Source organism: Phoenix dactylifera, chromosome 2 (genome assembly GCF_051530095.1).
Source record: "Phoenix dactylifera cultivar Ajwa chromosome 2, Ajwa_hap1_PhDact_Kaust_v1.1, whole genome shotgun sequence".
Lineage (NCBI taxonomy): Eukaryota > Viridiplantae > Streptophyta > Magnoliopsida > Arecales > Arecaceae > Phoenix > Phoenix dactylifera.
Window position 1 is genome coordinate 7,794,681 of NC_143191.1, and position 11,142 is coordinate 7,805,822.

At 35.4% G+C, this 11,142-nt stretch overlaps 1 protein-coding gene across 1 annotated transcript; it reads left to right on the plus strand.

The window, feature by feature from the left end:
- The first annotated feature begins 666 nt into the window (after nt 1–666).
- On the plus strand, nt 667–10,280 carry MGP1 (MALE GAMETOPHYTE DEFECTIVE 1). The gene is made up of 7 exons (XM_008803659.6): nt 667–915; nt 2,083–2,185; nt 5,042–5,186; nt 7,454–7,564; nt 8,720–8,866; nt 9,331–9,453; nt 10,014–10,280. Exons 1-7 carry the CDS (start codon nt 877–879, stop codon nt 10,075–10,077), a joined length of 732 nt encoding a protein of 243 aa, XP_008801881.1. The 5' UTR covers nt 667–876; the 3' UTR covers nt 10,078–10,280.
- Nucleotides 10,281–11,142: the final 862 nt, after the last annotated feature.

Consider the following 11,142-nt stretch of genomic DNA (forward strand, 5'->3'; position numbering starts at 1 on the left):
ATTTTTAATAAAGAGAAATTACTTGACCATTATTTCATGTTATATAATGGCTATTGTCAATATTTTTACTATACAGATAAACTAGTACTTTCAAATCATAGAAAGAATTGTTTGTTGTCTCACATTGTAGCAGCAAAAAATAACAACAGTCGGTATACTGTTCCCAAACAAACATGGATAAGGGCTCAAATAATAAATAACGGCCGTATTTTATTTTTGCTTAGTTTTTGTTTTTTGCATGAATATTTTTTTAAATATCAAATTTTGCATAAATATTCTTTCAAAATTGATATTTGCAGGAATAATTTTGTAGAACATTTGTTTTCTATTTTTATTCTTATTTTTGCATATGTATTCACACCATCAACGCTGTTAAAAAATTAACGATTTCAAATTAAAATAATTAAAATATTTTTAATGGGTAGGTGTGTGAAGAAAAATATTTATAAAACAATTATGATGGGGGACAAAACAATAATTTCAAAATTCTATTTTATTTTTAGTTAAAGTAAATACGGTTTTTATTAATGGTGTTAGAAGCCCGCATTTGTATAAAAACAGCATATTATAAAGATAAAAAATAAATATAAATTGTACATAAATATTTACATAAATTTAAATTTTTTAAAAATATTCATGCAAAAAAAACTCTCTTCTCTTCAACGCGATCCCGGCTCCAGACCGCATCCAGGACTCCGATCTATTTGGACCCGGGTTTGGTTGTTTCTCGGTGCCACGCCAAGGGGATCATCCTACGGCTATAAAAAAAGGGAGATCGCATCGTAACGTAGCTGTAGCACCGTGAGAACCGAGACGGCTGAAAGCAAGCGATCGGAAGAAACGACACCGCGGAACGGTCTCGGAGCTCCGGCGGCCATGGCGTTGGCTTCTCGCTTCCTCTCTCGATCCCGTCAGGTACCCTTCTCTTTCTCTCTCTCTCTCTCTCGATCTCCGAAGCAAAACCCTCATCGCCCGCTAAACATGGCTGGATCTGATGAGGTGGACGCATCTTTCGCGATCTGCGATGATCTCTCCACAAGGTTTCTTGATTCGTGTTGTTATTTCTGATTTATTCTCGATTACTTGTTAATAAATCAATGTTTCTCCAAGGTTGTTCTTCTGGAGAGTTTTCCTAGGGTTTTGCCTTTCCTTCCTGTGATTCTGGAAATCAAAGCCCTCACTTGTATCTTTTTTTTTTCTTTTCTTTTTTTTATTTGAATCGTATTGCTCTAGCGGAAGGTGGTTTCCTTTTAAGATAGGAAATGATGGAAATTTTAATGAATGTTTTCTGGTTCATGGTTTTATCTTTTGGTACAGGATTCCTTTTTTTTTTTTTTCATTTTTATTATTCTGTGCCTGAAATGTTGGTTTGTGTATGAATTCTGATTGTAATTGGTTGCCATGAAATTGTACTTTTTACCGAATCTATATGTGCTGTGATTTGATCTTCATGTGTATAGCAATTATGGTTGGTGAAAGACAATTACTTGATCCTTTCCGATGAAATCGATGTCACACATTTCAATCTTGAGTTGAATAGTCTCAGCTCTCAAGAGTCACAACCATTTATTTGAAAGTTGACATTTTTATTTTCAAAATGCTAACCAATGGTACCAGGTTAAAGCTGACAATAGTGAGAAATTTCTCTTATCTTGGAATGCATTTTCTTAGGCTGACACCTTGTCGCATTTGAGTTCAGTCAGTACTTTGATGCTACCCTGTCAATCGTTGTGAGAATATTCTTTTGATGTCTCTACTGTTTGTTTTATTTATTTTCAGATATTCTGCTACAAGTAGTTTCTACTTGGTTGTTGTTGTTTGGCTTCAGCCTCTATGCTGCTTATGAGTGGGTTTTTGTCATTAAAACTTCATTTTTCTGTAATTTTGTTAACAATCATGTTGTGAGATTTCTACGGGTGCAACGATTTGTTTGATTTTATTATCTTTTTCGGTTTTTATTTTCTTGCTGATTTTTTAGTTTGATTTGGAATGAGTTGCTAAGATTTCCTTGATAAATTAGGACTATTCTGTTCCCACCTCACTGTCCATGGTCGTATCTTCCTGACATCTGTGATGTTGCAGTTGTATGCTTCTCAAGTTATTCTGCCTCATGAACATGCTGTCTCGGTACGCTCCTATGCCAAAGAAGCTGCTCCATCTAAGCTACCTCCCCTTAAGGGAGATGGTAAGCAGATTAAATGGACGTTCTTTTATTGATTGCGTATGAAAAGGCTGATTAAAAAAAACACTTGTGTTATGTTTCAAATCTTTTAATTATGTTTTGCAGACATTTAGAAATTCATTCAAGATTTCTGTTACTTTATGGTTGATTGATTAGATTTCTACAGAGAATATGTGTTCAGACAATTATGGTCTAAAAATTTAATGAAGTAAGATCCTGGCTTTGTTTGAAGATTTTTTTTTCTTAACATGCATCTTAAGGAGGTAGCTATTATCCAATAGATTACTTTAGATGCATTTGGAGGAGGTCATGAGAGAGGGTTGTAATATTATTCAATAGGTTTCTTTAGATTGTGTTGTGGCTTTTGAGAAATGCTTTTGAGGAGGAGTGCCTTTCTAATATTCTATCACAACTGAGTAACAAAACCTGCTTGTTAAAGGAAACTGGTCAAAGTGTCTTATTGTTTCTTCTCCTTTTACTTCAGGCGATTGCCTGTTTTTGGCTGCTATTTTTCATGCCATAATGATGCCTCTTTACTAGGATGTTGGTGGTGATCGGATTTTATTTAATTAACGGGTCATTTTACTTGCTTTTTTGTTGAATGCTCTTGTCAACATTGCCACCATGGTGATTCTCCTAGTTGCCTAGGCTTTCAGGCCTTAGTTGTGGCCTAGGTGGGAACAACCTCTAGAGCAAGAATTCTTAAATGATGGTGTTGCAAAATTCCCCAACAATGCTTATGCTTCCTGTAATTCCTTTTCCTTTTTCCGCTTTCAATCGAAATCCACATGAATTTTATTATTTCCTCCATTAAATATTGTCCATGCTTGTGTTCCCACTGCAGCTTGTGAAAAACCTAATACTTTGTATTAATCATGTCATTACATAGTTCACTTTTGTGGTTTTATATGTTATATAAATTTTATTTAGTTATATCTCAAGTTACAAAATGGTTTATTTCATATGTAGTTAAGCATGTCGGTACAAATGCATATGCTATTAGTATAACTATCATTTGTGTATTAAACTTATGTAATTTTGTTTCTGAGGTCAAGTAACCCGATGTATTCTCAAGTATATGTATGTTAAGTGCATCGGATACTGCATAAATTCCTAAGATGTGATATACGTAATGTAAATATTAAAAACAATTGTTGACTATTGACCCTAATTGATGGGAGAGGGCAGGGGCGGTGCCACATTTGCATGCCCCCCTTCCAAAAGAATCTGAAAAATTTGTAAGCCAAAGACTTGTCTTAAAATGTTTGGCAATGCTGCCCACCTTGCTTAGCCCCCATGAAGCTTGGAAAGAAAATCCTACAGCCCCCTGTTACTGTATGGTTTTATTTGTTGCCACATTTCTTGGTATCTGGAGGTGTTGTGAAGCCACGACCTCATATGAATCAGTTTCATAACAACTGTAGGCGCCACCATGTATATCTCTTATAGGACTGAGGATGACAGTATAAGTATGTCTAATTCATATGGAAACTAGGAGATGGAGATGATTGATTGGAAAGTAATATTCTAATTTGTATGGAAACTAGGGGACCAAAGCCAATTAAAACCATTCCAAGTTTCTTATTTTTATTTTTCTATTCTAAATTTTATGGAAACTCGGAGATAGAGAAGCCGTTTATATTCATTTATCAAGTAAACTCTTCCACGTTCCTTTCTCACTATCTCAACTCTCAAGGTAGCTTGGATCCTTCTTAAACTCTTTTATCTTCCCTTCTTCTGGTTATTTATAGTTTGTTCTGCCTTTTCAATTTCTCACCCTGAATCATCAAATTTTGCAGAGGAAGGTGAGTACCACTATAACTTTGTTAATTTTCTAAGAAAATATTTATAAATTCTTGGTTTTATTACAACAGCCCATGGAAACTTATGCAATCTTATTTTTTGTATGGGTTCAATGATTGAAAGCCAGTTAGTACCATCAACATAATCCTTCATCAGCATAAGTTATTGCATATTTTTGTTCAAAAATTTCTTATTATTCATTATAATATTATAAAGAATATAAAGACCCCCCCCCCCCCCCCCCCCCCAAAAAAAAAAAAAAAAAAGAAAAGAAAAGAAAAAAACAGCATCAAATCCTGGTCCAGCCCTGGGAGAGGGCTTGTCCCTTTTCTTTGAGCATGGATAGGCATGATTCCTCTTATCCTTTTCTTGTGTTCTTTCTTTCTCTTATTCTTCCTCACTTTCTTTATCTATGTCATACAGAAGTCTTTAATTACTCTTTCTTCCTTTTCAATACCATCAGTTCTTTTTCTCCTTTTCTTCTTGTTACTTGTTTTACAATGAGTCAAATGTGACAAGATTTATTAATATTTTAAATTTAACTAGAGTAAAAGGATGGTTAACTATGCCACGAATATGTAAGCTATTTTCAATCCATAAGTAAAAGGGTGATTAACTGTGCCAGAAATGAAAATTCTGTTACTCACCCATCTCTTATGGAATGATCTTTAATTTAGCACATGATGGAGTTCTTATAAGTTTTAAGCTGTTTTCTTTTCATTTCAGTAGTCAATTGAATTGAAAGAAACTTGAGTCTTATCAACCAATTTGCAGTCATCTCATTGGTTTCGCCCTCATTCCTGATCATGTCAGGGGAACTCTTACTAGATCTGGTGCAAGTCTTTCTATATCTCCTCTGCTGACTGATTATTGTAATGAAATTTATGCAGACCCAAAGTTATATGGTACAATTTGACTTCTGTTATTAATTTGTGATTGGTGCTTTCAAGCTCTTTAGTGGAAGCTACTTTAATTGATGCTCATAAATTTTATTTAAGTAGTTAGTCTTCTTTATATATTTAATTACTGACAATGGCTAATATTTCCTACTGGAAGAGATGCTGAAGAACATCTTCTATGAGGTAAAGAACAAATTTGAGACAGCCCTTGGGATACTGCGAAGGGAAAAGATCACAATTGATCCTGATGATTCTGCAGCAGTGGCTCAATATGCAAAGGTTATGAAGACTGTTAGAGAAAAGTAAGACTTTGTTTTGCTTCTGAAGAGTTATTAGTTGACGAAGCTTAATTATCAATATTTGGCTTCTTGTTGACTCTCCTTGCTCTGTCTGTACTTCCTTTATTTGTCAAAGTGCTTTTAGTGAGGTGTATATAAGGTTTCTATATGGATCATCTAATCATGTAATATTTAGAATTACTTTCACTGGTTTTCTATATCAGAACCTGTCTCTTGGTATTTGACCATGGAATTTTGATTCTAAGAGAAGACCATGACCGTATGCCTGCTAAAATAGTTATTGGCATCATGACATTTATCTGTCACAGTAATATTAACTAATAATGGTCATCTGTTTCATAAAATACCATATGCAGAAAAAAAATTATTGAACAGTCAAACAATTTCTTTCAGAGTTGGTGCTGTTGTCACTTGACTGCTTCATAAGACATTCTCAATACTGAAAATTTACTTAGAAAGAATATAACAATAGGTTAATGTTATTAAAAAAATTGTATCTGACAGTTAGATGTGTCTTCTATATATTATCAAATATTGTTAGTGAATAATTATGATATGTTTTGTTTAAACTAGAGTAAGAAAATAGAGTGCTCCCTTTTGTAAATTTTGTTTTGATGAATTACTACTTACATTACATTTAACAAAAAATTCTTTTATGGAGGGTACTTTTGATCCTATGAAATGAAAGTTCTCTTAGCAACCTCCGTCTATTGTTGTTACTGGTTAGCTTGATGTTATAATGCAGAAAATGCATAGATTTTTATTTTTCTCGGGTTTATGTTTTAGAAGGCTAAGGATTGGTTGTTTTTAGTTAAACATAGGAGTCTAAGGAGAGTAGTTTGTTAATATAGAGGGTTTAGATTGTCTAGGAATCCTATGTTGAGTCAAATCATGTTGGTTGAAGTTTTATCTTCATTATAGGTGAGTCGAGAGTCCTCTTATGATTAGAAAACATTGTTATAGGTTGTTTATGGGTCTATAATTATGGTTATATGAAGAGTTATGAACTTTATGTGACTTGTGGGTTACATCGAATGAATTAGTTCCTCCATGGAGGTTTCGTTTTCTATATCTAATCGTATATCCTTGATTCTCCTTCATCCTCATCCTCATCCTCATCCTTACTCTTTTTTCAGATCAGTGATTTCAGCTGTAGCTCTGTTGTGCATTGCAAAAACATTGAGAAGTTTGTCTAAAGTGGATTTGAACAAAGTACAACCTAGAAGGATTTTCAGCAGCTCATACTTGTATCTGGGGCTGTCAGGTTTGAAATTTTTTTATAGTCTAAACGTAGGTTTGCCGAATTGGTACCAGAAGACATATTGGCCGATGATCGATTTGGCATGATACAAGTCTGCACTGTGCTTGTACTATGCCATTTCAGGTCATACCGAAACAGGTATAGCCGAAGAGGGAGGGGGATAGGGAGGGAGGGAAGGAGGGAGGAAGGGAGAGGGAGAGGGAGCCCATGGAGAGGAGGAGAGGGAGGGGGAAGGGAGAGGGAGAGAGAGGAGCGGTTGAAGGGAGTCAACGCTGATGAAGTGTGGGGAGAGGGATAACGAGAGAGAGCGGGGCAGTCGACTCACCTTGTCGGTGGTGCCTCGGCGGTTAGGTTTTCGAAGGGTCTTCGTGACGCGGAGTGCGAGAAGACTCTTGTTGTCGGGTTTCGAAGGTATCAGTCGAAGGAGGGGCACAAGAAGGAACAGGTCCAAATCCTTTTATTTCATGCCAATAAGTCAAATCCAATTGGTTCAACCCTTGAATCCTTTTATTTGATTTGATCCACGGGTCTTGAAGCCGTCAGGGGATGGTTTAAAGGCTGAACTGACCTGCACAGACGAACCGTCTTGGGGTATGGGCTGAACCATCCGGTTTGGGTCGGTTTGGCATAGCATGATCTAGACTAGCTGAAACCATTTGGTCTGTTGGGTTTCAGTCCGTTTTTGGGTTTATAGGAATAGACTTTCTTTAATAAAAACTGTACTTTGTGTTGTTGAAATAAGATATCAACTATGTTGTCTAGGTTAAGGAAAAGCTGAAACTTTTCATTGATGTTCCTTCCCACATGAAATTTCAGAAGATTCTTAGGTTCCTAGCCAATGTTCAGCTTTATCCTCTCCAACTAGTAGCTGATTAGTTGATGTTGGCACTGTTGCATGCCATTACTATCTGATTTTTTTATTTTGTACCATCTTCGCAGGATAAGTTTATTGTCCTCTGATTTTAAGTTTGAAAGACTTATTGTTTTTTATAATCTGGTCTTTATGCAGGGCGGATTTGTTCTCAGAATCTCAACGAATTAAATACACCATTGAACAACAGACACAAGGCATTCCTGATGCTCGGACATATTTGTTGACGCTACAAGAGATACGAATCAAGTATATAGTGTTATTTGCTTCTTAAATCTGGTTGATTATTCTTGATTAATTTCTATTTTAGGTTGCTGGACTTTCCATATGCATAGCTTACCATTACTTCTTTCCTAGGTTAATTGGTTAACTATTTTCCATGTATTATGGTATGATGGCCGCATTAACTAAATGTTACCACTTTTTCAATATCCTTGTGTGATGTATGTCTTCTTCCATATAAACCAGTTATAACAAGTTGTTCATTAGGGAAGTTATGTTCAATTCTCTCCTTTTTTTTGGGTCTAAAATTGGCTTCTTAAATTATTGAGAAGTCGAATTTAATTTATCTAATACTTAATTTTTAACAAGGTAGAAAATTTGAAGATAGAAATAATATGTAGAGGCTAGGGCATGCATTAGCTAGCAGATTGCAATTGGTGTTATGGGAAAGCATCATCTCTGCAAAATGTAGTATCTGCATGCAATCACGAGTTAGTTGCCACGGTAATGGTTTGATAATGCGTAGCCTTGCTCGAAATGGTTGTTAAGAAGATTATATTTATATGAATGAATATGATTTCCTTGGGAACAAAAAGGCATTCAGGCTTTCATTGTGACAAAACTCGGCAATAAAAGATCAAATACGTATCAATAATAATGTTTCCTATGAACCTTAATTAGCAAGATTTTTTAAGTCCAATGATATCCAATCTTGTCTTCTTTCCATAGTAATTTTGCATCTATAATCATTTAAAAATCAGATACACTTGAACATTGGTCAGTAATAAGGGAATAAATCCAAAGTAGTTTAACCATGAGAAGGTTGTAGAAATGTGTAAACAATGTGCTTGAGAAAACTATGATCTTGGGGCATCTTTAAAGTGTCTACTTATCTTACTAATATAATAAATAGATTCCAGTCATCCAAGTGTTGAAATTTTAATTCGATTAATTTATTTATTTTTATATGCATTAGTGGAGAACATAATACAAAGGGTACTTCTCTTTGTTTATTTCTATGCATTTATTAATCCTTTCTATTTCATCAGATGCAATTCAATGAATTTTTTGTTAGTGAGCTTCAAGAATTTATAGGGATGAAATTATATTTACATGCTTCTGTGAGAAATCTACCATCTTTTGTTATTGGGACCTCATATAGTTCTTTTTTTTCGTTTTCAGGAGTAGCCTTACTGATGACCTAGGTGCTGAGGCTATGATGATGGAAGCATTAGAAAAGGTTGAGAAAGAGATTAAGAAGCCACTTATGAGGTCTGACAAGAAGAACATGGGTCTTCTCTTAGCTGAGTTTGACAAGATCAACAAAAAGTATGTAATGCATGATATCTTCTGGCACCGTAATAATTTTGTTTCATTCTTTCTTGAGAAATTTACGCTCTTCTTCTTTTTATGCATATAATTGCTGGTCTGTATTGTAGATGTCAGTTTTCTTATCAAGTATGTCAGTTATTTGTGTGCACTTACATGGATGCAGACCAAGGACATCAAAAAACTATACCTTATTTGAACATAATATGCTTATAAATTGCTTTCATCATGTTATCTGTATCATAACTACTCTCTGGTTACATCATCAATGAATTATAGCTTTATAAATTAACTTTTATATCCTAGTGTCATAAATTGTTAACATCTGATAATGTAGGAGGCATCACACAAGTCTTATTTTATGCACTCTCACCTGCTCTTATTTTCCCTGCTTACAGTTCCCAGACAGCTTTTTGTTGTGAATTTTAACCTTGTTAATTTCTGTTAATGAAACTTTGAATTAGGCTTGGCGTTAAAAAGGAAGATCTTCCCAAGTACGAGGAAGAGCTGGAACTGAAAATCGCCAAAGAGCAATTGCAGGAGCTAAAGAAGGATGCTCAGGAGGCAATGGAGACCCAGTTGAAGAGGTTTGTATATTTATGATCTTAATAGAAATATTATTTGTCTGCATTAAAGGATCTTGGGAAAAGGATGACCTATGCATCTGATGCATTGCAGTGTATGGACCAAAAAATCAGTATGTGAGGTTCTTGCTGTTGAGACTGTTTCAGACCAAACTCTTGGACAGCCATCCAAGATTTTATTGCATTGGCTATTGTAGCATTTATTAGTTTGCTATCTGCATCAGCTTAATTTTAAATCTGAATGCAAGTAAATATATTTGTGCATTAAAGTTCATTCAGACATATGTGAGCTTGCATGTATCGTATATATCTGGGTTAAGCTCGATGCTCTTAATCAATTTAGAGGGCTGCATGTTTTACAAGACAAGATAGAAATATCTAGTATCACATGCACCGACAGACTACACCCTTTTGATACATTCTGTATCTATTAAAGTGTATGAATTAAGTGCAAAATCATATATTTAAATGGATTTGTGACATTGAATTCACTAGTATAACTTGCTTTATATTTGTGTTCTACGCATCAACCTTGCCTGGTTTCTTATAATGTATATCTACAGGGAGGAATTCAAGGATGAGCAGATGGTAGATGCAAAATCACTGGACATACGGAACTTCATCTGAGATTTTGTATGTCTTTTATGATCCAAACCCTGAGGGGCTTTGTCTCTTTATTGAAGAAATGCTGTTAACAGGCTTTCCTTTGGTTTGTAATAATACAGCAGCCAAATATGCTGCCTGTCGTGCATCTGGGCACCAGAGTTTTGGTTTTTCGGTTTATTTCTTGATCATATTTTGGATTTATCAAGTGTTGCTTGCACATTTCAGTATGTCTCACCACTGTGTTATCTGCTACATCCTGGACAAATACACCATGGACATCCTATTTGCATTGTACTGCTGACCAGCAGGTATTATTCTTCTGCCACTAAAAAGCGGGTGACATAATGAGGTTTGAATTGTTAGCCAAGCGGAGATCTATAAAATACGTTGGCGCACGATTAGGAGATTCGAGCTTTGATATCCCACACCCGTTCGCAGACATACCTTCTTTTGCTTGCTGTTTTCTGATAATCATTTCCTATTTTAAGGTTCGCCTCTCAGCTCCTATGGCCATCAGACACTGTTCTCTTTTAAGCTTAAATCCTGGCTGGTGATCTCAGTTTGTCATTGCATGTCTGGGCCTACTGAAGCCCAGAGAACTCAAATCCATTTTTTGTTCTTACTCATCTCTTTCTGCTAAAACAGAATTTATATTTCAAACTGGAAAGAGTTGGGTACCCGATGTCTAGGTTGCGTGTAATGGTTAAGGATTTGATACAGAGAGAAGTTGAGAAGCCACTTGAGGTGTTATACACTTGGAGGTGTGCAAGTATAATCCGTTGGGAGCCCTCAATTTAGTTTGGAAGTTGGAGTTTAATTTTCAGGGTCGGCATTTTCGAAGGAAATGTATAGGCTTATGCCGGATCAAAATCTAACATTACAAGCACTCCTATGGAAACCTGTAGCATCGTCAGTAAGTGATGGGATTATGTCACATAATTATATGTTGAATGCTATAATGCATCCAATGCACTCTACTACAATGCAGATTTGAGAGCATGGTGGTGCGACTAAATCTTAATGCAATATTCTGAGCTGTGTCCCAAACGCGAGGAAGCTATATTAGAAAGTAGAAACAGAATAATA

What these genes read in the sequence shown, in the direction of transcription:
- MGP1 (XM_008803659.6), top strand. Translation starts at nt 877, where the DNA reads ATGGCGTTGGCTTCTCGCTTCCTCTCTCGATCCCGTCAG. An exon ending in CTACAAGAGATACGAATCAA is followed by an intron (nt 7,565 to 8,719) that starts GTATATAGTGTT and finishes TTTCGTTTTCAG; the next exon opens with GAGTAGCCTTACTGATGACC. An exon ending in TTTGACAAGATCAACAAAAA is followed by an intron (nt 8,867 to 9,330) that starts GTATGTAATGCA and finishes ACTTTGAATTAG; the next exon opens with GCTTGGCGTTAAAAAGGAAG.